Source organism: Chiloscyllium punctatum, chromosome 2 (genome assembly GCF_047496795.1).
Source record: "Chiloscyllium punctatum isolate Juve2018m chromosome 2, sChiPun1.3, whole genome shotgun sequence".
Lineage (NCBI taxonomy): Eukaryota > Metazoa > Chordata > Chondrichthyes > Orectolobiformes > Hemiscylliidae > Chiloscyllium > Chiloscyllium punctatum.
This window is the reverse complement of record NC_092740.1, coordinates 24,938,712-24,965,859: the sequence shown is the minus strand read 5'-3', so window position 1 is coordinate 24,965,859 and position 27,148 is coordinate 24,938,712. Positions and strand designations below refer to the sequence as shown.

At 43.9% G+C, this 27,148-nt stretch overlaps 2 protein-coding genes across 6 annotated transcripts in view; both read left to right on the top strand.

Annotated features, from left to right (window-relative positions):
* The window catches only part of asb5b (ankyrin repeat and SOCS box containing 5b), a 69,068-nt gene extending 60,140 nt beyond the window's left edge, over positions 1-8,928 (top strand). For all 5 annotated transcript variants that reach the window (XM_072594587.1, XM_072594591.1, XM_072594589.1 and 2 more), the window contains 2 exons: positions 851-1,042; positions 3,804-8,928. In XM_072594587.1, the coding sequence (XP_072450688.1) occupies positions 851-1,042; positions 3,804-3,931 (320 nt within the window). In that variant the 3' untranslated portion in view covers positions 3,932-8,928. The remainder of the gene's footprint in view (positions 1-850; positions 1,043-3,803) is intronic.
* A 10,178-nt stretch (positions 8,929-19,106) lies between these two features.
* Positions 19,107-27,148, top strand: part of spata4 (spermatogenesis associated 4) — a 33,896-nt gene continuing 25,854 nt past the window's right edge. Inside the window, exons 1-2 of the mRNA XM_072594586.1 lie at positions 19,107-19,413; positions 24,268-24,397. Coding sequence (XP_072450687.1) covers positions 19,148-19,413; positions 24,268-24,397 — 396 coding nt within the window. The 5' untranslated portion in view covers positions 19,107-19,147. The remainder of the gene's footprint in view (positions 19,414-24,267; positions 24,398-27,148) is intronic.

The window sequence follows — 27,148 nt, the reverse complement described above, 5'->3', positions numbered from 1 at the left end:
TTAAATAAACTTGTTGGACTATAACCCAGTGTCATGTGACTTCTGACTTTGTCCACCCTAGTCCAACAATGGCATCTCCACGTCACATTCAAGAAATTGGCATATTATTAAACTGTAAAGGATGTAAAAAAGATTTATCAGGATGTTAACAAGACAAGAAGGTTTGTGTTACAAGGAGAGGCTGGATTGACTGGGATTCTTTCCCTGGAGCGTAGGAGGCTGAGGGGTGACCTTATAGCACTTTTTAAAATCATGGGGGGCATGGATCGTCTTTTTCCCAGGGTAGGGGAGTCCAAAACTAGAGGGCATAGGTTTAAGATGAGAGGGGAAAGACTTTAAAGGGACTTGAGGGACAACGTTTTCAACAGAGGGTTGTGTGTGTATAGAACAAGCTGTCAGAGGAACTGGTAGAGGTGGGTACAATTACACCATTTAAAAATAATTGGGACAGGTACATGGATAGGAAAGATTTAGTGGGATATGGAGCCAAATGCAGGCAAGTGGAACTAGTTCAATTTAAGAAACTGGTTGACATGGACGAGTTTGGCTGAAGGGCCTGGTTTTGTGCTGTATACCTCTATAGCTCTAAAATATCTAAAAGCAGCACAAGAACATGTTGTTTTTATCATTATTACATTGCTATTTGTGTGAGCATGCTGTGAGCAAATTGGCTGCCCATTTCCGACTTTATAATAATGATTATATTTGCATTTCATTAGATATAATGCACTTTGGAATGCCCTTTGGCTTTGAAAAGTGAAATATACATTCAGGTGTTTTCTTTCTTTATGTTACCTGAATGAAGTGAGTCCATCCTTGTTTCATGTGTTGCTTTGTTTCTGTCCTGCAGGGGCCAATGTCCAGAAAGGCAAACATTTGGAGACTCCCTTACATGCTGCTGCCCGTCAGTCCAATCCAGAAATTGTTAAGATGTTGCTTGAGTTTGGAGCAGACATTAGTGCCAGAAATGCAGAAGCTGAGAGGCCTATTGATGTTGCTGTCACCAGTAGTCCAGTGGATAGGTTGCTTTTGCATTATGAAGGTAAAGTATCAATATTTTTTTAAATTCATGACGGATGAGACTATTACCCAACCCTAATTGCCCAGTTGGCAGTTAAGAGTCAACCACATTACTGTGGGTCTGGAGTCACATATGGACCAAACCAGGTAAGGATGGCAGTTTCCTTCCCTAAAGGACATTAGTGAACCAGATGGGTTTTTCCACAAATTGATTCATGGTCATCATTAGACTCAATTCCAGATAATTACTGAATTCAAATTTCACCATCTGCTGTGGTGAGATTTGACCCCAGCTCCCCAGAGCATTACGTGGGTGCCTGGATTAAAAGTCCAGGGATAATGCCACTAGGGCATGTTGATGAAGTGATGGGTGTAACTTATTTCTGTTTTACACAGCCTGCTGTGAAATATCTTGACATGAGTTACACCTTTCAACAACAATTATTCCTCTCGGCTAGTAACCTAGCTAGGCCTAGGTTAATACTTTGGAGACAAAGGTATCAATTCCCACCAAGGCTTCCAGCAGAGTTACAATTCAATTGATAATTCTGGATATTCAATTAATCACAGTAATGGTGACTATGAAAACGCTCATTAATTTCTGTTATAATCCATCTGATTCACTTGTCTCCTTAAGGAAGAGAAATCCTTATCAGGTCTGAACTATAGATGTGTCACAGCAATGTGGCTAAACTGTTAACTACCCTCTAGAAAAGATGTGGAGGTGCCGGTGTTGGATGGCGGTGGACAAAATCAGAAGTCACACAACATCAGGTTATAGTCCAACAGCTTTATCTGAATACGAATTGAATTGAAATCACAAGCTTTCGGAATGCTGCTCCTTTGTCAGGTATTATGTGACTTCTGACTTTGCCCTCTAGAAATGGCAAGTCCAAGAACATAGGAACCAGGAGCAGGAGTAGGCCATCTGGCCTGCTCCTCCATTCAATAAGATCATGACTGATCTTTCCATGGACTTAGCTCCACTTACCACTCACCATAACTCTTAATTCCCTTACTGTTCACAAATCTGCCTATATTTGCCTCAAAAACATTTAATGAAGTAGCCTCAGGTGCTTCACTGGGCAGGGAATTCCACAGATTCACAACCCTTTGGGTGAAGAAGATCCTCCTCAATTCAGTCCTAAATCTGCTCCCCCTTATTTTGAGGCTTTGCCTCCTAGTTCTAGTTTCACCCGCCAGTGGAAACAACTTCCCTGCTTCTACCTCATCCATTCCCTTCAAAATTTTGTATGTTTTTATAAGATTCCCCTTTCATTCTTCTAAATTCCAATGAAAAGTCAGGGATGGGCAATAAATGCTGTCCTTGTCAGGGACATACACTTCCCATAGAATAGAGGAAGACAAATTTAATAAGCAGTGAGGGATGTAGACAGCAGGAAAGCCTTAACATCTGTCACAGAGAAGTTTCAAAAATCTATTATTAAGGAATTTATAGCAGGATACTTTGAAAAAGATGATGTGATCAGGAAGAGCCAACATGGCTTCATGATCGGAAACGCACATTGAAATAAGCTTGTGAGGAAGTAATATTCATAGTGAATAGAGGTTAACACATGCTTGGATTTCCAAAAGGCATTTGATAGTGTGCCTCACCCAAGGTTGTTTCACAAGATAACAGTGTATGGAGGTAAAATATGAGCATGGATAAAGGATTAGTTAGCCATTAGGAGCAGTATTTAGAGATAAATGGTTCTTTTTTGGTTTGCCACTCAGTAACTCATGGACTGTCACTGGGGTCAGTGCTAGGGTATCAACTATTTGCAATCTATATTAGTGACTTGGGTGAAGGGACTTAATATTTGGTAGCTACGTTTGCCACTGAAACCAAGATACTGAGGAAAATAAGTTGTCAAAATGAGAGAGAGAGTCTACAAAGGGATAGAGACAGATGAAGTGAATGGGCAAAATTTGGCAGATGGAATATTACATGTGTAAAGTGAATGTGTCCATTTTTGCAGGAAAAATTAAGAAACAGTATCCTATTTGAATAGAAGGAGATTTCAGGGCTCAGTAGTACTGAGGGATCTGAGTGCCCTGTTACATAAATCATATAAAGTTAATATGCTGGTGTAGCAAGTGATCAGGAAAGGCAAATAAAATGTTATTTATTGCAAAGGGAATGGCACATAAAGCAGGAAAGTTTTCATAAAAGAGTTTAGAACATTGGTCATTTAGACCTCAAACCTATTCAGTCAATCAATAAGATCATGCCTGATCTGCAGCCTAAGTCCAAATCCTTAAATTTCTACTAAACACAGTTGGTTCATAAAAATCTATTAGATCTGTCAATCACAGGTTTACAGTTAACAATTGATCTAGCTTTTAAATAGTGCTTATGATGGAGTGTAACATCCTTGAATTTAAACCTGAACATATTTGGTTCATAAAATTCGATGAAATCATCAATTATAGATGTTAAATTAACAATTGATCTAGCTTTTAAATAGAGCTTTAAAAGTAATGTAACATCCAAAGGTGGTCAAGTCAGGTTTGATACTGAATCATGTAAGTACATATTAGATTAACAGGATAGGGCTTAGGAGAGTTTTAAAGGAGGGCAAAGGGGCAGAGAGGTCGATTGAGAGAATTCCAATGTTAATGACTATCAGAGATGGGCATCTTACAGTCCTATTTATTTCTGGGTGGCACTGTCAGACTTTCAGTGTTCCAGCATACCAATGTTGTGATCATGCTGCATGACAAATGTATATGTCATCATTCTCTGGCTGCTACTTAACCTCAGAATGTTTTAATTACAGCAACACCAAGCTCCCTGTGTCAGTTGTGCCGCCTGTGTGTTCGAGGTTGTCTCGGGAGAGCCCGCTTACAGTTCATTCCACAGCTGGAATTACCCAAACTACTGAAGGACTTCTTGCAGCATAAGTAACCTACTTCCCTTTGAATCCAACAGTCTGCATAGGAAGATGGTTTCAGATCTTGGCTCTGCTCTTTTCTGTATATAGAGCATGTGTTAAACCTGTCTATATGTAGTGCAATGGCTACCCATTGTAATCCCTGTTTTTGTAGGCTGTTGTCTTTGTCTGGGCAGCTAAGAATGTAGTACTGTATGATGAAACAAATTGGATTAGCATCAGTCCCAATGACACCATTGAATTTCTCCCTTTCTTACGTGTAAGCAATGATTGGGAGGGGAATTCATCCCCATCTTGCCTGTTGCTTTGGTGCAAAATTAGGTGTGAGTGGTCACACCAGTTCCTGGGTTTAACCTCCCAGACCTGAGCTTTACCCCCATGGAGACTTGTAATTGCCTGGATAGCTACACTGTTCAAGTAAAAACAATGTGCTGCCTTTTCTGGAGATCTGAAGCACAAACTGGAAGTACTCAGCAGGTCTGAAAGCATCTGTGGAGATAGAAACAGAGCTAATGTCTGAGTTCAATGTGACACTTCCTTGGAATTGAATGGAATGTAGTTCTTCAAATTATGAATTTTTCCTTCTCCTTCTTCTCTGAATACCCTCTTTCCTAGTGTCTTCTTTGTATGAATTGGGTCTCAAAAGATCAGATCAAAAATCTAGTGTGGAAGCAGGCCATTCAGCCCATCGAGTCCACACCCCGACCCGCCGAAGAGAAGCCCACCCAGACCCACACCCAGATCCTCTCCCTGTGACCCTGCATTTCCTGTGGCTAATCCACCTGAACATCTTTGAACTGTGGGATCAAATGGAGCATCTGGTGGAAACATACACAGACTTGAGGAGAATGTGCAAATTCCACACAGACAGTTGCCCAAGGGTGCTACCATGCCACCCTGACCTATGTTTGGCTATCAGCAGCCACCATTAATACCTATTCTTCATCTATATCTTTTCTCTACTTCCATTGGCATTCCCTTTGCCTTTTGCTCTAGGATACCCTTCCACTTGCTCCACTGTCCCTTTATCTGGCAGCATAAAAACCATCACATTTCCAGCCCCTCTCATTTCTGAATAAGTGTCATATTCGACTTGAAACATCAACTTTGTTTCTCTCCTCACGGGTGCTGCCTGCATCATTGAGTTTCTCCAGCACTTTTAGCATTTTTGCATTTCACCTCATTCAACCGTCAGGCCTGTCGAGTGTGCTCATCAAGGACTATGTTTTATGGTGCCAATGCTAAATACGTCAAAAACCGCTGAAGGATTCAGTATGGGTTAGACGCGACCTACAATTGTTGCCTCGAGGTCCACTTAAGGCCAAACTAGTGGTCTGTAAAATTATACTTGTTCTTTTTTCACTTACCTTTATGTGGATCCAAACAGGAGCAAGAATAGTTCTCCTAGTTCCGTGGAATTGCTGTGGGCTGTTATCAGTTTACAGTCACAATTGCTTTTCACTCCTGGCTATTCGTGCCCCGCAGCCTTATCTGTGAAACGTCCGACTTCAGTAAGTTAGTTTTGGAAGTCTGATTCAAGGTGCACTTCAGGCTGATTGCTGACAAAAATAAAGATTAGCTTCTTCCCCTGTTCAGTCACTCATTACTAAACTCGAACAAAATGACTGCAGACGTTAAAAATATGAAATAAAAATGGAAAGTGGTGGAAAATCTCAGCAGGTCTGACAGCATCAGTGAGGATAGGAGCAGAGTTAATGTTTCAACTCCAAAATGGCTGCTCTTTAAAGTTCTTAAGTAGACTCATATTGCACTTGAAGCTTTAATGATATTTATCTCACTACTGATTCAGCTAGACCTGTTGAGTTTATCTAGCACTTCTCTCTATTTTGTTTTTGATCATTCCTTATGCAGTGCCTTATTCCTTTGGGTCATAGTTTAATACCAGATCATTTCCTTCACAACATAACTTCAGTTCTGATCTTCATCACTTTGAACCATCTATCCTAACACAGCTATTTTGCCATGTCTAATGGGCACATACAAACCCAGGCGATTGTCACTGTTGAAGGATTTGAAACCAATTTAACCCAATGAATGTTCCATCCAATCCTATCCATTGGCCTGCATTTTAGTTTACAATTGTCTGTCACGAGACAATTGTACTGCTACAGCAGTATTGTCTTGACACAGGATTAAAACTACATTAAATCACAATTATCAAAACATTGGAAATACCAATAAATCTCCTATTTTATTGCCCAATATCACCAACTTGTTAGATGGTAAGAGGCAAAATGCTCTGAAATGACTGACTTCCTACTATTTTCATTCTCTGTAAAGCATCAATTTACCTCTCTTTTAATCCACATTCACTTTAATCCATTTAGTGCCTTCTCTTAATTTGTGGAACACATTAGAATAAAGTGCGAAACTATATTCCAGGAATTAAGATGCAGCTCAGTTGGCTGGATGGCTAATGAGTGATGTAGGTTCAATTCCTATTGAGGCCACTGTACTTCTCAACCTCTCCCTTTGCCTGAGACACAGTGACCCTCAAATTAAACCATCAGCAGTTGTCTCTTTCTTTCTATTGAAAGAGCAGACCTCTAGTCTGGCAGGACTGTGCTGACTTTACCTTTTATACATAAACAAACTGCCTCTTTTTTAGCTCATTGACTGAAAAAATAATTTTTAGGCAATTTTTTAATCTAAATGACCTGACTGTTGAGGACAAAATAATAGCAGTGAGACACGAAAGAAACTAATGTTTTTTTTCTGGTTAAGGCTGAGTTACATTGAATTGTTTGGAGGTTTGTCATTACGGGGACATCCTACCTTACCAAACCTGCCTCGTTGATTACCTACCCTGCCGACCCCGCCCTGTGTCTCTCGAGTCAGGATTTGCTCCCCACTTGATCATGGGCTGTTCCCAGAAAGATCCACCGTGTAGTAGGTTTCCCAGAGTTCACCAGTATCCCTTGTGCTCCTGCCATCTTTAAAAGCTAGTTTTTCACCTGGACAAGCACAGTCAGTCCAAAGCTGGCCTTCAGGGTTCCTGATGCTTGTCCTGAACATGGTAGGCACAGGGATGATAGTGCCTCGCTCCATGGGCGAAGTACTCGAGGTCCTTTGAGGTGGATTGGTGCATGGGTGGGATTTTCTCTTCCCCCAGAACCAGCACTGCAGACCATGCCAGTCTGTTTGGAGGTTGCCACCGATTAGAGCAATGTCAGCCTGGAGGAAAACCCAGCACTGTAGGAAGATGGTCAATGCCCTTCTCTACGTTACCAAGTAAGGTGTCACTGTCTTCTCCTTTACCTTTGATTCCCTTTTTCCTTTTCCCCTTGCTAGGTTCAAATGATGTCCATCTATAATAACATTTGGTGTGAAGAAAGGTTCTTAGGTCACAAATGGCTGCAGGTTTACTTGTGTCTTGACAATGGCTGCCTGAATGGCTGAGTATTTCAAGGGTTAATTGATGCTTCTTTGCATCGGGGGATACAGTCCACACTATTGTGGTTTCCTTTAACCTGACAGCACTAAGAATAACTTTCTTCTGTAATCTGCATAATAGGTGTTGGTCACTTGGTATTGACCACACTGAATGTGGATTTAATTCGTACTGCAGAGACCAGAGAGCGCATAATTTAGAATAACATTACTCTGCAGCACTGCGGGAGTGCTGGATTGCTGGAAATACTGTCTTTCACATGAGATATTGCCTTTCAGCTGGACATTAAAGAGGCCACGGTGTTATTGAAGAGAAGAGCAGGGGAATTCCCATGGGTGTCCTGGCCAATATTTTATCCCTCAACTATAAAAAACATTATTTGGTCATTATCACATTACAGTCAAGCAGCCTTGCTAATTGGCTGCTCACTTCCTAAATTACAACAGGGACTGCTTTTCAAGTGAGTGCTTAACTGGATGTAAACTGCTTTGGGAAATCCTGCGGTTGTGAAGAGCATTCCCGTTTATTGCTGCAGCTGAGCCATTGGAGATGATGTGAGTTTTTCAGGGTCCCTGGGTCACAAGGAGCACACTCACTGTCTCGCCTTGCGTGTAAGGTAAACCTCATCTCAGGCCTGTTCATGCCATTAACCAAGGCCCAAAGAGCTATAGGCACATAGTCTCCTCACTTGTGATAGGGCCTTTCACCCAGAAAAAGAAGGAATCCAACATTAACACTGACTTTGGAGTCCACGGGCTACTGTTCGAAAACAGGAGTCAATAGATGATCCACCATATTGAGTGACCCAAAGTGACGGGCCATGTGCAGATGGAGGTTTGTGAAATAAAAGAACGGGCTTGTTCTCTTTTCAGAATTTACCATTTGACCCACTCAGTTCTTCGAATCAAATCAATGAGGAGAGGCAGGGATAAGACATAATAAACACTTTGGACCCTTGCCTTCAAGGACCCAGGAGGGAAACTAGATGTCAGGCCTCACTGATACTTTCTTCTGTTCTTCACATAGCTTCTGTGCTTTGCTTGCCTGAGGCAAAAATCTCCTGTCCAACCAACACTCCCTAGTTTTCCAGGGGACGGTATTCTGGGTCTGCATGGAATCACACAGCTGCAGCAAATGTTGGGTAGACTGAAGTCGATGCGTGTAAAAGTGCCCACAAATTTCTGATACCTCAGTGTCTTAGCAATCCAAAGCAACAGGACAGAAAATACCCCCCAGTTACCATCAGAATTTAAGAATATCAGGACTGACAAACTCTCCCTCTTGGTACTGACAGTACAAATGTGTGATATATGAACAAACACTGTAAATCATTCATTAAAGAGTAATAAACACAAATGAAAAGGAAATGTAATATAGTAAGATATTAACCTATAGATTAATTAAACCGATAGATTTAAATATAGGTTTAAAGTTATCGGGCATCCACTGTGAACAACCCATCCTGTGAAAAGGCTTTCATTTTTAAAGTTATCAATTCCTAAATCTATGCATCATGTACACGTGCATTTGTTGCTTAAATTGATTCATGTATTATTGTTTTCGCACAATGCATTTGAATTAAAAAATGTAAAAGATGTAGCTGATGTGATTCTTTATTTGACATTCACAAAAAGTGAGAGGAGGAACTGGGGCTGGCAAAGCCAGAGTGGGGATAGGAAAGGTCATGGAGGGAGGGGATATCAGGGGTGGGGAGGGGGACAGACCTTGGAAGAGCTCAAAATGAGAAGCAGAGAATGTGATGAAGCCACTCCTATTCTTCCCAAGCAGACTTAATTATTCGGTTCCTCCTCTATCTCATTCCCCTCCAGATGTGGAGAGGTCATTTCCCATTGTGGGACAGTCGAGGGTCGGGGGTAAAATCTCAGAATACAGAGGAACCTCGATTATCCAAAGGACACGGGTGGGTGGTATGCCATTCGGTTAATTGAATTCTGGATAATCGAATGCCGGATAATACAATCTTGCCAGAAATCTGATATTTGGATAATCGAATTCCTGATAATCGAAGTTCCTCTGTATTAGGTGATGAGAAGAAATCTACAGAATTCTTTACTGCAGAGGGCTGTTGAGGCTGGGTCATGAAGTATATTCAAGGCTGAGATGGACAGATTTTTAATCAGTGAAGAAATCAAGGGTTATGGGGAAAAGGCAGCAAAGTAGAGTGGAGGATTATCAGGTCAGCCATGATCTCAATGAATGTTGCAGCAGAATCAATGAGCTGAATGGCTTTCTTCTGCCATTATTTAATTAGATTAGATTCCCTACAGCATGGAAACAGGCCCTTCAGCCCAACAAGTCCACACCGACCCTCCGAAGAGCCATTCCCCTACTCTATATTTACCCCTGGCTAATGCACCTGACACTCTGGGCAATTTAGCATGGCCAATTCACCCGACCTGCACATACAGTCATAGAGATGTACAGCATGGAAATAGACCCTTCAGTCCATCTTTTGGACTGTAGGAGGAAACTGGAGCACCCAGAGGAAACCCACACAGACACAGAGAGAATGTGCTAACTCGACACAGACAGTCACCCGAGGCCAGAATCGAACCCGGATCCCTGTTGCTGTGAGGCAGCAGTGCTAACCACTGAGCCACTGTGCTGCCCCCCGGGTGGTCTTGTGGTCTTACCTCCTCCTGCCAAACTTATGAATGAAACAATACTGGCAGCAGCCATTGACCAATAATGGACTCCTGCTAAACTTTATTAGCTTGGCAGGGTTGGACAATCATGTATGCAATGGGAGCACTGATTTGTGCATTTTCCTAGCCCCCATCTCCTCTGCCTATGCAGAAGGGATTGGGGGGGCCTGTAAAATTCTGACTCCTGGCTCATTTTATTGTGTCAGCAATTTAGATTTGAGCTGGATGATTCTTTTGATCCATTTCAATCTTATAGTCTTTTAATAATAAATCAATTCAGAATATTGCTGACTTTGACACAAGGCAGGACCACATGATAAGTTCAATTCCACTCCTATTACCACATGACCCACCTCCTCCCTGGTTTCTGTTACACTCTGGATGATCTGAAGTACTCTTCACAGGTTGTGCACTGGTGAGTTGTTTATAGCCCACTTGCTTTCTAATTGGTCAGTATAAAGGATGGTGGAAGTTAACTCCTTTTTCCAATTATGTTACCCAACCTCCTGACCTTCCCCTTCATGTAGAAGATAGTATCCTTTCCTGCTCTCTCAGCACATTATCGGATCAGACTAGGATGAACTTGAATTCTCCATGTGATGAATTTAGAACTGAACATTTCCAGGAAGTAAGAGTCAAACACATTAGCACTCTAACAACAGATCCCAATATCAAACCCCAGCCCACTTCCTTCAATGTAAGGAGGACTATACTAATATTATACTAATGAATATAAGAAAAGGTCATCAATGTTATATCAATTCACCATGAGCTGTGTTATACTAAAGCATTTGTCTCAACATTATGACTTGATCATTCATAAGAGGTGTTCTATGTACCAAAAACAGAAATTGCTGGAGAAACGTAACAGGTCTGGCAGCATCTGTGGAGAGAAAGCAGAGTTAAAGTTTTAGGTCCAGTGATCCTCCTTCTGCACTTTCTCTCCACAGATGCTGCTAGGCTTGATGGGTTTCTCCAGTAATTTCTGTTTGTGTTACAGATTTCCAATAGTTTTTTGTTTTTGTTTTGAGTCCAACTACAATATGCATCACAATAAATTAGATGAATTAAACACACATTATAATTTTGTATAGAACACATTTGCATACAATTCTTCCTCTGTTTTAATTTAAATGGGTTAAAATTTCTTACAAAATTGTGGAATAAAATTTCATTGTTGATCATTCAAACTCCATCGGCATCATCAAAAATTATAAAACATGTTGAAAATTTGCTGAATTGAAGCATTTTTTTTGCAAGTATAACTTTTTTTTGCTACATTGGTATGTTTAAGTAAGTACCAACATGTGCTGTGTATCTGAAGGTTGAGAGTTCAAGTCCCACAGAGGTAGTGGATACGCTGTAGTGATCTTGCAAACATTCTTAGACTCTGGAAAAGACCCAGAAAATTGAGAAACTTTCAACGTAACACTATTATTTTAAAAGGGAACAAGAAAAAAACAGGTAACTTTACACCAGTTAGGTTAATAAAGTTTCTTGATAAAATATTAGAGTCTATTATAAAGCATCTAACACTATAGCATTTACAAATACACAATATGACCAAACAGAGTTAGCATGGCTTCATGAGGGGAAATTTTGCCTGACAAACTTATGAGATTTCTTTGAGGAAGTAAGAGGCAAGAGAGGTAAAGGGAAACAGTGGATCCAATATATCTAGAATCCTGGAAGGCATTTGATAAGGCACTACACATTAGGCTACTTAACAAGATATATAGTAAGATATTAACCTATAGGTTAATTAAACCTATAGGTTTAAAGTTGTCAGGCATCCACTGTGAACAACCCATCCTGTGAAAAGGCTTTCATTTTTAAAGTTATCAATTCCTAAATCTATGCAACATGTTCATGTGCATTTATTGCTTAAATTGACTCATGTATTATTGTTTTGACACAATGCATTTGAATTTTAAAAAAGATGTAGCTGATGCAATTCTTTATTTGACATTCACAAAAGGTGAAGGAAGGCACAGGGGCTGGCAAAGCCAGATTAGTGGGATAGGAAAGGTCATGGAGGGAGGGGATATTAGGGGTAGGGAGGGGGACAGACAGTGGAAGAGCTCAAAATGAGAAGCAGAGAATGTAATGAAGCCACTCCTATTCTTCTGGAGCAGACTTAGTTACTCAGTTCCTCTCATTCCCCCTCCATCCCATTCCCCTCCAGATGTGAAGAGGTCATTTCCCATTGTGGGACAGTCGAGGGCCTGGAGGCAAAATCTCAGAATACAGAGGAACCTCGATTATCCAAAGGACACGGGTGGGTGGTATTTCATTCCGTGAATTGAATTCTGGATAATCGAATGCCGGATAACGTAGTTTAGGCGAGCATTGGGACACTGCAATTTTGCCAGATAATCCCACATGTGGATAATTGAATGCCTGATAATCAAAGTTCCTCTGTATTAGGTAGTCCATTTAAGGGGGAGATGAGAAGAAATCTGCACAATCCTTTACTGCAGAGGGCTGTTGAGGCCGGGTCATGAAGCATATTCAAGGCTGAGATGGACAGATTTTTAATCAGTGAAGATATCAAGGATTATGGAGAAAAGGCAGCAAAGTGGTGTGGAGGATTATCAGATCAGCCATGATCTCATAGTATTATATTAGTAAAATAGAGAACTAACTTTGGATAAGAGGGGCATTTTCAGAGTGGGAACCTGCAACGAGTGGAGTGCCACAGGGATCAGTGCTGGAGTCACATTTATGCACAATTTACTTCGATGACTTGCATGAGGGAAATGAATGAGCTATGGACATCACACTCTAAGGTTTCTTTGATCCCTTGCACTTCCTCATGTCCTACCATTTAATGTGTATCCCTGGCCTTGTTAGACCTAATTGATTAGCTTGTCTATATTTTCCTATAATTTAAGGATTATATCCTTGCGTCACCATATTTGTGTCATGAATCTAGTGATTGTCATGGCAGTCAAAGTTGGCCCACATAAGGTGTTATCAAAATTCCTCTGTCATACATTGTGTCTCATGGGTGAGCCATTTGTGCTTAGAACCTTCATTACTTGCTTGCAGTTTTGGACAGAAAGAGAGTACGGAAGCTATTCATCTGGCTTGAACTCACAAGACAGAAAATACTTGTAAGTGTTTGGCTTCCATGTTATGACCTGCCAGAACAGTAAGCATGATGAGAGTCAGTTCATTAGGGAGTTTGCCTTTGGGAGGACTCCACTGCATTTGTGACAATGTCTTGCCCTGAGTTACCCCAGAAGGTGCCATGCTGAAAGCCCTATATAAATGGAAAAGAAAATACAAATAAGGTTCAATGCAGAAATGAATGAGGTGATGCACTTTAGTCGGAAGAACATTGAAAGACAACACACAATAGGCATGCAATTCTAAAGGGACAAAGTTAAAAATTACAGAACACCAGGTTATAGTCAAACAGTCCAAATCTGTTGGTATATAACCTGGTGTTGTGTGATTTTTAACTTTATCCACCTCAGTCCAACTCTGGCATCTCCACATCATTCTAAAGAGAGTGCAGGGCCAGAGAGCCATGGGTGAATATAGGCACAGATCATTGATTATGACAAGACAAGTGGAGAATTTAAACATACAGTACCATTTATTAACAAAGGCGAAGAGTACAATGGCAAAAAGGAGATGATGTTGATCTTCTCTGAGGCATTTTTTAGACCTCAGCTGGAGTATTATCTACAGTTGTGGGTGACACAGTGTAGGAAGATATGAACATGTCAGAGAAAATGCAAATGTGATTTACAAGAATGGCTCCAAGAATGAAAAACTTCAATCACAAGGATAGATCAAAGATGTTGAGACTGTCCTCCTTGGTGACATTAAGGCTGAGAGGTGATTTGAAAGAGGTTTACAAAATCATGTGTGGACTAGATGGAACAGATAGGGTGAAGCTGTCTCTCCTTGGAAAGGGAACAGGATAGAGAAGGCACAAAGTTAAAGTAATGTACAAATGAAGTAACAGCGATATGATTAAAATAAAACTTCTCCACAAGGTGAATATTTTAAATACATTATCTGAAAAAGTGGTGGGGGCAGGTTCAATAGAAGCATTCAAGAGAGCATTGGATGATTATTTGGATAGCAATGGTGTGTAGGGATATGGGGAGAAGGCAGGAGATTGGTACAAGATAATGATGTTTGTTTGAATAGCTAGATGGGCACCATGGGCTGAATGGCCTTCAAGCAGTGACTTTCTTCTTACTGCCACCCATTTTAGGGAACATAGAGTCATAGACTCAGAGAGATGTACAGCATGGTCCAACCCGTCCATGCCGACCAGAGATCCCAACTCAATCTAGTCCTACCTGCCAGCACCCTGCCCATATCCCTCCAAACCCTTCCTATTCATATACCCATCCAAATGCCTTTTAAATGTTACAATTGTACCAGCCTCCACCACTTCCTCTGGCAGCTCATTCCATCCACATACCACCCTCTGTGTGAAAATGTTGCCCCTTAGGTCTCTTTTATATCTCACCCTAAACCTATGCCCTCTAGTTCTGGGGGAACTCCAGGGAAAAGACTTTATCTATTTATCCTATCCATGCCCCTCATGATTTTGTAAACCTCTATAAAGTCACCCCTCAGCCTCCGGTGCTCCAGGGAAAACAGCCCTAGCCTGTTCAGCCTCTCCTAAAGCTCAAATCCTCTAACCATGGCAATAACCTTGTAAATCTTTTCTGAACCCTTTCAAGTTTCACAACATCTTTCCGATAGGAAGGAGGCCAGAATTGCGCACAATATTCCAACATGGCCTAACTAATGTCCTGTACAGCTGCAACATGACCTCCCAAATCCTGTACTCAATACTCTGACCAATAAAAGAGAGCATACCAAACGCCTTCTTCACTATCCTATCGACCGGTGACTCCACTTTCAAGGAGCTATGAACCTGCACTCCAAGGTCTCTTTGTTCAGCAACACTTCCTTGGACCTTACTATTAAGCGTATAAGTCCCACTAAGATTTGCTTTCCCAAAATGCACCACCTCGCATTTGTCTGAATTAAACTCCATCTGCCACTTCTCAGTCCACTGGCCCATTTGGTCAAGATCCTGTTGTAATCTGAGGTAATCTTCTTCGCTGTCCACTACACCTCCAATTTTGGTGTCATCTGCAAACTTATTAACCAGGGAAATAGATGGTGACACCTTGCAAAGTGTCCATATTACAGAGGAGGAAGTGCTGGATGTCTTGAAATGCATAAAGGTGGATAAATCCCCAGGACTTGATCAGATGTACCCTAGAACTCTTTGGTAAGCTAGAGAAGTAATTGCTGGGCCTCTTGCTGAGATATTTGTATCATTGATAGTCACAGGTGAGGTGCCAGAAGACTGGAGGTTGGCTAAAGAAGGGCGGTAAGGACAAGCCAGGGAACAAAAGACAAGTGAGCCTGACCTCGGTGGTGGGCAAGTTGTTGGAGGGAATCCTGAGGGACAGGATGTACATATATTTGGAAAGGTAAGGACTGATTAGGGATGGTCAACATGGCTTTCTGTGTGGAAATCATGTCTCACAAACTTGATTGTGTTTTTAGAAGAAGTAGCAAAGAGGATTGATGAGGGCAGAGCAGTAGATGTGATCTATATCTTCAGTAAGGCGTGCGACAAGGTTCCCCATGGGAGACTGATTAGATCTCATGGAATACAGGGAGAACTAGCCATTTGGATACAGAACTGGCTCAAAGGTAGAAGACAGAGGGTGGTGGTGGAGGGTTGTTTTTCAGATTGGAGGCCTGTGGCTAGTGGAGTGCCACAAGGATCGGTGCTGGGCCCTCTACTTTTTGTCATTTACATAAATGATTTGTATGCGAGCATAAGAGGTACAGATATGGAACACTATATCTTCCATATCCATTTCCACAGTAAATACTGATGCAAAATACACATTTAGTATCTGCCTCATTTTCTGCGGCTCCACACAAAGGCTGCCTTATTCTCTCTGTAGTTTTGTCCTTAATGTATTTATAAAAACCCTTTGGATTCTCCTTAATTCTATTTGCCAAAGCTATCTCATGTCCACTTTTTGCCCTCCTGATTTCCCTCTTAAGTATACTCCTACTGCCTTTATACTTTTCTAAGGATTCACTCAATCTACCCTGTCTATACCTGACATATGCTTCCCTCTTTTTCTTAACCAAACCCTCAATTTCTTTAGTCATCCAGCATTCCCTATACCTACCAGCTTTTCCTTTCACCCTGACAGGAATATACTTTCTCTGGATTCTTGTTATCTCATTCCTGAAGGCTTCCTATTTTCTAGCCGTCCCTTCATCTATGAACATCTGTCCCCAATCAGCTTTTGAAAGTTCTTGCCTAATACCATCAAAATTGACTTTTCTCCAATTCAGACCTTCCACTTTTAGATCTGGTCTATTCTTTTCCATCACTATTTTAAATCTAATAGAATTATGGTCACTGGCCCCAAAGTGCTCCCCCACTGACACCTCAGTCACCTGTCCTGGCTTTTTCCCAAGAGTAGGTCAAGTTTTGCACCTTCTTTAGTAGGTACATCCACATACTGAATCAGAAAACTTTCTTGTACCCATTTAACAAATTCCTCTCCATCTAAGCCCTTAACACTATTGCAGTCCCCTACCATATTATCCTTACAGATTGTTTCTCAATTTCCCTCTGCCTATTAGGGGCTCGATAATACCATCCCAATAAGGTGATCATCCCTTTCTTATTTCTCACTTCCACCCAAATAACTTCCCTGCATGTATTTCTGGGAATATCCTCCCTCAGCACAGCTGTAATGCTATCCCTTATCAAAAACACCACTCCCCCTCCTCTCTTGCCTCCCTTTCTATCCTTCCTGCAGCATTTGTATCCTGGAACATTAAGCTGCCAGTCCTGCCCATCCCTGAGCCATGTTTCTGTAATTCTGTAATTGCTATGATATCCCAGTCCCATGTTCCTAACCATGCCCTGAGTTCATCTGCCTTCCTATTAGGCCCCTTGCATTGAAATAAATGCAGTTTAATTTATTAGTCCTACCTTGTCCCTGTCTGCCCTGACTGTTTGACTCACTTCTGATCTCAACTGTATCAGTCTCTTTCCTCACTATCTCCCTGAATCCCAGCCCCCCCCAACCTTACTAGTTTAAATCCTCCCGAGCAGCTCTAGCAAATTTCCCTGCCAGTATATTAGTCCCTTTCCAATTTCAGTACAATCGTCCTTCTTGTACAGGTCACTTCCCCCAAAAGAGATTCCAATGATCCAAAAATGTGAATCCTTCTCCCATACACCAGCTCCTCAGCCATGCATTCATCTGCTCTATCCTCCTACTCCTGCCCTCACTAGCTTGTAGCTCCGCGAGTATTTCAGATATTACTACTGTCGAGGACCTCCTTTTTAAATTCATGCCTAACTCTCTGTAATCTCCCTTCAGAATCTCAACCTTTTCCCTTCCTATTTCGTTGGTTCCAATGTGGACAATGACGTCTTGCCGGCCCCTCTCCCCCTTGAGACCATTCTGCACCCTCTTTGAGACATCCTTGATCTGGCACCAGGGAAACAACACACCATTCTGATTTTTTGCTGCTGGCCACAGAAACGTCTGTCTGTACCTCGGACTAGAGCATTCCCTAACACAATTGATCTCTTGGAACCCGATGTACCCCTCATTGCATTGGATCCAGCGTCAATACCAGAAACTTGGCTATTCGTGCTACGTTCCCCTGAGAATCCATCACTCCCTACATTTTCCAAAACAACATACTTGTTTGAAAAGGGTATAGCCACAGAAGTCTCCTGCACTAGGTGCCTACTTCTCTTACCTTTCCTGGAGTTAACCCATCTATGTGACTATATCTGAGGCTTCCCCCTTCCTATAACTGCCATCCATCACATACTGTTGCAAATTCCTCATTGCTTCTAACTGTCTCTCCAACCAATCCCTTTGATCTGATAAGATTCACAACCAACAGCATTTTATTGCAGATATAATCTGCAGAAACCCTAAAACTCTATTTAAACTCACACATCTGACAAGAAGCGCATATCACTCTACTAAAGGCTATTTTTGCTCCTTCACAATCTACAGACCCAGAAAATAACACCATCTTATTCCTCTACAAACACTGCCCCAGGTTAAAATAATAGTTATGGCTTATATTTTAAGTTTAATCAAGAGACATATCTCAAAAAACATATAATCAAGAACGAACCCACTATACTTGTTACTGCAGACTTTCTGTCGGCCACTTAAAACAATTAACTTATCTGATTCTGTGTTGTGAACTTTGCCCAAACAGTTCCTCTGAGATTAGTTGTGAATTTCACTGTTTGTTAATTTTCCCAAATGCACTCCAATGTCCAGCAATACATGAATTCAAACAGCAAAGGCAGTAAATGTCTCTGGGACACACACACCAAACAACCCTGTGGCCGGCCACTTCAACTCCCCCTCCCTCCCCCCTAAGGACATGCAAGTCCTGGGCCTTCACCACCAAATCCTAGCCACCCGATGCCTGGAGGAAGAACATCTCATTTTCCGTCTTGGGACCCTCCAACCACATGGGATCAACTCGACTTCACTCGTTTCCAAATCTGCCCTCCCAGATCCAAATCTCCAACTGGGCACCGCCTTCTTGGACTGTCCTACCTGTCCATCTTCCTTCACACCTATCCGCTCCACCATCCCCACCCACCTATCACCATCAGCCCCCACCTCCATCTAACTATTGCCTTTCCAGCCACCTTTAGTCCCACCATTATTTGTCTCTCAACCCCCTTCCTGATGTCCAAAATTGTCTCCTGCTCCTCGGATGCTGCTTGACCTGCTGTGCTTTTCCAGCCACCACTAGTGGCAACATGAATGTCAATCAAAGGTAGGGCCTTCCAGAGCAGGAGGGAAAAGGGGCGGAGCTAGTCGGCGCCCCGCCCAAGGGGATTCCTTGACCCACCCCCTGTCGCCATGGGAACTCCTTGCCCCGCCCCCCCGGACGCCGCGGTGAGACATTGCCCCGCCCCATTGTCACCATGGCGACTCCTCTCGCCCCACGGTCGCCATGGGGACACCTTGCCCCGCCCACGTCGCCTGAGGCTCCGCCTCGCATCGTCATGGGTACCCCCTCCCCCAACCCCGCGCGGTTGCTACGGAAACCCCAGGCTCCGCCCTCCGGCTTTCGCCATGGAGACAGGGAACGCGGCCTCCGTCTCCCGCTCCAACGGCTCCATCCTCGGGATGAACGTTCTCCCGCCCCTGCCCCCCGGGAGCTCCCAGTGCTGGATCCCCGAGCCTGCAGGACGGCCCCCTACCCTCGCCCCGGTGCCCCGGCCTGCCGCAGAAACCTGGAGCGCCTTCGCCCCGGTTCCGGCCCGAGCTGGACTCACCCGAGAGGTCATCAAGTGGCTGCAGAGTCTCGACCTGAGGTTCCCGTTCAAACACGTCAGGAAGTGAGTGTGGGGCCGAGGGAGGGGGGAAAGGGGGTAACGGGGGAGGGGGAGGGAGAGTGTGGGGTAACGGGGGAGAGAGAGAGAGTGTGGGGTAACGGGGGAGGGGGAGGGAGAGTGTGGGGTAACGGGGGAGAGAGAGAGAGTGTGGGGTAACGGGGGTGAAGAGAGAGAGAGTGTGGGGTAACGGGGGAGAGAGAGAGAGTGTGGGGTAACGGGGGAGAGAGAGAGAGAGTGTGGGGTAACGGGGGAGAGAGAGAGAGTGTGGGGTAATGGGGGAGGGGGAGGGAGAATGTGGGGTAACGGGGGAGAGAGAGAGAGTGTGGGGTAACGGGGAGAGAGAGAGAGTGTGGGGTAACGGGGGTGAAGAGAGAGAGAGAGTGTGGGGTAACGGGGGTGAAGAGAGAGAGAGAGTGTGGGGTAACGGGGGTGAAGAGAGAGAGAGAGTGTGGGGTAACGGGGGTGAAGAGAGAGAGAGAGTGTGGGGTAACGGGGGTGAAGAGAGAGAGAGAGTGTGGGGTAACGGGGGTGAAGAGAGAGAGAGAGTGTGGGGTAACGGGGGTGAAGAGAGAGAGAGAGTGTGGGGTAACGGGGGAGAGAGAGAGAGTGTGGGGTAATGGGGGAGGGGGAGGGAGAATGTGGGGTAACGGGGGAGAGAGAGAGAGTGTGGGGTAACGGGGGAGGGGGAGGGAGAGTGTGGGGTAACGGGGGAGAGAGAGAGAGTGTGGGGTAACGGGGAGAGAGAGAGAGTGTGGGGTAACGGGGGTGAAGAGAGAGAGAGAGTGTGGGGTAACGGGGGTGAAGAGAGAGAGAGAGTGTGGGGTAACGGGGGTGAAGAGAGAGAGAGAGTGTGGGGTAATGGGGGTGAAGAGAGAGAGAGAGTGTGGGGTAACGGGGGTGAAGAGAGAGAGAGAGTGTGGGGTAACGGGGGTGAAGAGAGAGAGAGAGTGTGGGGTAACGGGGGTGAAGAGAGAGAGAGAGTGTGGGGTAACGGGGGTGAAGAGAGAGAGAGAGTGTGGGGTAACGGGGGTGAAGAGAGAGAGAGTGTGGGGTAACGGGGGTGAAGAGAGAGAGAGAGTGTGGGGTAACGGGGGTGAAGAGAGAGAGAGAGTGTGGGGTAACGGGGGTGAAGAGAGAGAGAGTGTGGGGTAACGGGGGTGAAGAGAGAGAGAGAGTGTGGGGTAACGGGGAGAGAGTGTGTGCGGTAACTGGGTGAATGTGGGGTCGGGGGGAGAGGGAGTGTGGGGTAACGGGGGGAGAGTGTGTGGGGGGTAATGGGGAGGAAGTGTGGGGTAAAGGGGGGAGAGAGAGAGTGTGGGCTAACGGTGGAGAGAGAGTGTGTGGGAACGGGGAGAGTGTGGGGTAACTGGGTGAATGTGTCACGGGGAGAGAGAGTGTGGGTTAACGGGGTGAGAGAGTGTGGGTTAACGGGGAGGGAGAGTGTGGGGTAACGGGGAGGGAGAGTGTGGGGTGACGGGTTGGAGAGTGTGGGGTAACGGGGAGAGAGCGAGTGTGTGGGGTAACAGGGAGAGAGTGTGTGGGGTAACAGAGGGAGAGTGTGGGGTAACAGGGAGGGAGAGTGTGGGGTAATGGGGTGAGTGTGTGGTGTAACGTGGGAGAGAGAGAGTGTGTGGGGTAACTGGGGATGTTGCGGGGGGGGGGAGGGCGGCGCGTGGGTGTGTGGCACCAGGGAGGGCATTGGAGTAAAGGAAGGGAGGTATCTCAATTAATTTGGTTCCTCATCCATCAGGTTTAAAATTCACTCTCTTTAATACTGTTGCACTGTGGCAGCAATACATGCCATCTACAAAATGCACTGTTGTAACCTTTAGCGGGCTTCCTTTTAACAGCACCTTTCAGGTTCACGACCTTGACCATCTCGAAGGACAAAGACAGCAGATCAGACCATAAGATGTAGGAGCATGAAATTTGGCCTTTCACCATATCATGGCTGAGATATGTTTCTCAACCCATTCTCCCGCTTTCTCCTCATAACCCTCGATTTCCTTAACGATCAAGAGCATATTGATCTCCATCTTAAATATATTCAATGTCTTGGCTTCCACAGCCTTCTGCAACAGTGACTTCCATAGATTCATCATTCTGGCTAAATAAGTTTCTCCTACTATAAGGCTGTGCCCTTGGGTTCTAATCTCTCCTACCAATGGAAACCTCTTCCCAACTTTAACTCTGTCCAGGCCATTCAATAATCTGTAAATTTCTGTTAGATCCCCTCTCGTCCTTTTAAACTCCATTGAATATAGACCCAGAGTCCTCAAATGTCCCTCATGCGTTAAGCTTTTCATTCCTGGGATCATTCTCATGAACCTCCTCCGAACATGCTTCAGGGCCAGTATATCCTTCCTGAGATATGGAACCCAAAACTGCATACACTACTTCAAATGTGGTCAGACCAGACCCCATGGAGCCTCAGAAGTACATCTCTGCTTTCATCTTCAAGTTCTCTCAAAATAAATGCCAACAGTGCATTTGTCTTCCTCACTACTGACTCAACCTGCAAGTTTACCTTGAGAGAATCCTGGACTAGATCTTCTGACTTCTGAGTTTTCTCCCCATTTGGAAAATAGTCCATGATTGTATGCTTTCTACCAAAGTGCGTGATCTCACACTTTCCCCATGTTGTACTCTATCTTCCACTTCTTTGCCCACTCTCCTAACCTGTCCAAATCCTTCTGCAGTCTCCCTGCCTCCTCAATGTTACATGTCCTCTACTTATTGTTGTATTGTCTGCAAACTTGGCCAGAATGCCCTCAGTTCTTTCATTTAGATCATTAATGTATAAAGTGAAAAGTTGTATATTTCAACATTGAGCCTTGTGGAACAACACATGCCATAGAGTCATAGTGTCACAGAGATATACAGCATGGAAACTGACCCTTTGGTCCAACTCTGTGGTGGAGAACACACCAGATGACCTCCTTCTTTAGAGACCGCAATTTCCCTTCCCACGCGGTTAAAGATGCCCTTCAACGCATCTCGTCTACATCCCGCACCTCAGCCCTCAGACCCCACCCCCTCCAGCCGTAACAAGGACAGAACGCCCCTGGTGCTCACCTTCCACCCTACCAACCTTCGCATAAACCAAATCATCTGCCGACATTTACGCCACCTCCAAACAGACCCCACCACCAGGGATATATTTCCCTCCCCACCCCTTTCTGCCTTCCGCAAAGACCGTTCCCTCCGTGACTACCTGGTCAGGTCCACGCCCCCCTACAACCCACCCTCCCATCCTGGCACCTTCCCCTGCCACCGCAGGAACTGTAAAACCTGCGCCCACACCTCCTTCCTCACCTCTATCCAAGGCCCTAAAGGAGCTTTCCACATCCATCAAAGTTTTACTTGCACATCCACTAATATAATTTATTGTATCCGTTGCTCCCGATGGGGTCTCCTCTACATTGGGGAGACTGGGCGCCTCCTAGCAGAGTGCTTTAGGGAACATCTCCGGGGCACCCGCACCAATCAACCACACCGCCCCGTGGCCCAACATTTCAACTCCCCCTCCCACTCTGCCGAGGACATGGAGGTCCTGGGCCTCCTTCACCGCTGCTCCCTCACCACCAGACGCCTGGAGGAAGAACGCCTCATCTTCCGCCTTGGAACACTTCAACCCCAGGGCATCAATGTGGACTTCAACAGTTTCCTCATTTCCCCTTCCTCCACCTCACCCTAGTTCTAAACTTCCAGCTCAGCACTGTCCCTATGACTTGTCCGGACTTGTCCTACCTGCCTATCTCCTTTTCCACCTATCCACTCCACCCTCTCCTCCCTGACCTATCACCTTCATCCCCTCTTCCACTCACCTATTGTGCTCTATGCTACTTTCTCCCCACCCCCACCCTCCTCTAGCTTATCTCTCCACGCTTCAGGCTCACTGCCTTTATTCCTGATGAAGGGCTTTTGCCCGAAACGTCGATTTCGAAGCTACTTGGTTGTTGCCTGAACTACTGTGCTCTTCCAGCACCACTAATCCAGAATCTGATTTCCAGCATCTGCAGTCATTGTTTTTACCTACCTGAAGCATGCCATGCTTACTTTTATGTTCCATTCCTCTTGGAATAAAGGATACCATCCCATTAGTCATCTTGACTATGTTCTGTACCATTTTGTGACTCATACATGAGAACACTTGATGTGTTAGAAATTTCAGAGATGAGATACAGATGTAACTAGCGTAAACTAAGCAGCAAAAAGTGCTCTTAACTAATGTTGAAACTACTCTTGCTTTGAGCCTGACAAGAGCACAATATGAAAACAGAAATGCCTGCCCTGTGACTGCACTATTGCAATATGCACTTGTTCTTGGGTTGTGGCTATAAGTGGCTGGATTGGCACTTACAGCCCATCTCTTATTTATGGTAAACTACCCTTTTGAACTGCTCCATTGGTCAGGATTTTCCTGCCAATGGTGTGAGATAGGAAACTCAGAGACATCAACAATGGAGAAATGATGATATATGTGCAAGTCAGGATGTCTGCTGCCCTTATTTTTTTAAAGATGGGTTTCAGAGATGCTGCCAAAGAAGCCTTGTCGAGTTCTGCAATACATCCCAAAGTGATGCAAATATGAAGTGGAGTCTTGGAATTAAATTATTCCTTAGGTTATGTTAATATCTCAAGGCTTAGATGATTGTAACAACTCCAGTTCAGATAGGCAAGGACTTTCTGCATTTGAATTTGTTTGTTCATAAGACAAATTGAATTATACTAGACATAGACACTGAAAATCGTGTAATTGTAATTGGAACCTGTACTTGCTGACATAAGTGTGTGAAAAATGATCCCCTCAGTGTTTATCCCTGTTGGAATTTCCTTGTTTATTGTATTTCTCAGAGCCTTTTCTAATGGTTATCTTGTGGCTGAAATCTTCTCCTGGTACTATCCTCAAGATATTGACATCAAAGTCTTCAACAATGGAGTCTCATTCCCTTCCAAGCTGAAGAACTGGTCACAGCTGGAGCATGTAAGTAAATGGTCTTCAGAGCTTTTCTATTCAAGTGAGTCTGCTTCAGGTTAAACAATGCCTCCTCTGTGTAGATGTGTATTCCTCTTACAGAGTTGAAGTAGGAAGTTAAGATGTATTCTTCCAAATCACCTTGGTCAGCACGTGGACAAAAATCTGCCCAACTTGATAATCAATGATACTTGCAAGAATTAAAAGGCATTTCGACTTGAGTAAAAAAATTGGCTGTGAAGATAAAACCCTGAAGATCAATCTGGAAAATGTTTTCAGGTGTAGTTTGCAATTAATACCCTTTATTTAAAGATTTAAATGAAATCTTTAGATCTTTAATATCCGGATCCTTTAAGTAAATCCTGTTTCTCACAGATGATTTTATAAGCTACTATATATACTCGTGTATAGGTCGATCTCCTGTATACATCAATCATTAGTTTTGGCCAAAAAATCTGATATTTTTCATATACCTTGTGTATAAGTTGACCCTAGTTTTTCAGGGGTCTCTTCCTGACTATATGCAGCCTTAAAGGGCATGATTTGCAACATTTTTGATTCAACTGCAATACCTGCATCATTACGTTACACGAACCAATATATATTTATGCAACACAATTTTCAAATTGTTAAATTGAATGTTGATTTTATATATCTACGGTACCTTATGTTATGGCAGATCTTGACCTTGTCTTCCCGCTGTTGCCTCAGTTTCTTAGAAGTGGGGTTGTGTAGGTGTGCTCTGAATTTATTGTAAAACTCCCACAAATTGGATGTAGGTTTGCTCGATGAGCTGGAAGGTTCGTTTTCAGACGTTTCGTCACCATTTTAGGTAACATCATCAGTAAGCCTCCGGATGAAGCACTGGTGGCATGGCCCGCTTTCTATTTTTGTGTTTATATGTTTAAACACATAAACAGAAAGCAGGCCATGCCACTAGTGCTTCATCAGGAGGCTCACTGATGATGTTACCTAAAATGGTGACGAAACGTCTGAAAACGAACTTTCCAGCTCAGCAAGCAAACCTACATCCAGAATCTCAACCTGAGCTACAAGTCTTCTCAAAACTCATTCCCCCAAATGTTTCTGACAAAGTGGCATCATGCAGAAACAAGTATGTAGCGCAGTTTAAACTAAAAGTTATTGAAGTTGCAGACAAGAATAACAGTAGCATAGCTGCAAGGTAGTTCTGTGTTTCTGCAAGACTTGTTTGAGAATAGAGGAAAAATGCCACACAGTTAAAGGCAAAACAGAAATATGCCAACCAAGGAAAGTTGAACAAGTGGCCACAACTAGAAGAAAAGATTGTTGACTGGGTAATTCAGTGTTGTCAGAACAAAAGCATAGTGATTCGACAATGTATAAGATACGCGTCAAAAATGAAACAAAAGAAATGGTTTCAGTGATTTCAAAGCCAGTGCTGGATGGTGCAGTAGGTTTATGAAAAGGTATGATTTTGTGCTTAGACAGAAAACCAAGATCGCTCAACGTCTGCCAGCAGAATATAATGACAAATTCATTGGGTTCCATCGCGTTGTAATCAAAGGTTGGAAGAAAAATGGGTACAGGCTCTCATGCATTAGCAATATGGATGAAACCCCAATGAACTTTGAAATGGCAGGGAACAGAACAGATTTGGAGCAAAAACGGTTTTGGTTCAGACTACTGGCCATGAAAGGAGTCGATTCACTGTGATACTCTGTTGTATGGCAGATGGAACAAAGTTAAAACCTACAGTGATTTTAAAGCAGGAAACTCTACCCAAACAGAAATTTCCAAAGGGTGTTGCTGTCCTCGTCCATGAAAATGGGTGCCTATGAGTCTTGGATTAGGGAGGTCTGGGATATGCGACCAGATGGACTTAGAAAGGAAAAATGCGGGGGGATCCAAGATGGCAGCGACCCAGTAAGTATGAGTCTATGGTGCTCCTCCCAAGACTTGGGCAAAGTGGGCCACCCACACCCACCAAATCATGTAAAATTGCTGTTTAATTTAATTAGTTGCTTAGTATTAAATTAATACTATCTAATCTTTAGTAAAAATGACCAAAGGGAAGGGAGCCCACAGCTCTCAGCAAGCAGGAACCCCTTCCCCACCCTCTCCAGCTGCAGCAGAGGTGTCCACAGCCACCCTGAGGGATTTACCTACGGTGGCGAGCCTTGTGGAAATCATCTCTAAACTGGATGCGAAGATTGACGCTTTTATTGAAGAATCCCGAAGCCGATGGGACTCATGCTCGGCTGTGCTGCAAAAGCACGACCGAGACATTAAAGAAATCGAGCGCCAAGTCAGAGGGGCAGAGCTAAAGGCCGCGACCTCCGAAACTGCAGCGCAATCGGCTGTGGATCGGGTCCAGACTCTCGAACAGCGAGTCCAGACCTTAGAGAATCACATTGACGACCTCGATAATCTAGGTCGTCGAAAAAATATTCATTTGTTGGGCCTTCTCGAACAGGAAGAAGAAGGCCAGCTTACAGCATTCCTTGAGCAGTGGCTGCCACAGCTTTTAAATCTGGAGGTTGGATCAGGCCAGGTAAGGGTGGAATGGGCCTACCGGGTCGCAATACTCCGGCCTAGCTCGAATCAGCACCCCTGCCCGGTCCTGTTCCAGCTGCAGAGCTATAAGGCGAGGCAGCTACTCCTAGAGGCCTGTAGAAATCTTGGAAAAGATTCCCAAACCATGATCTATAAAGGATACAAGATCATGTTATTTCAGGACTTTTTCCCCAGCTCTGGTCCGAAAGCGGAACGCATTCGATG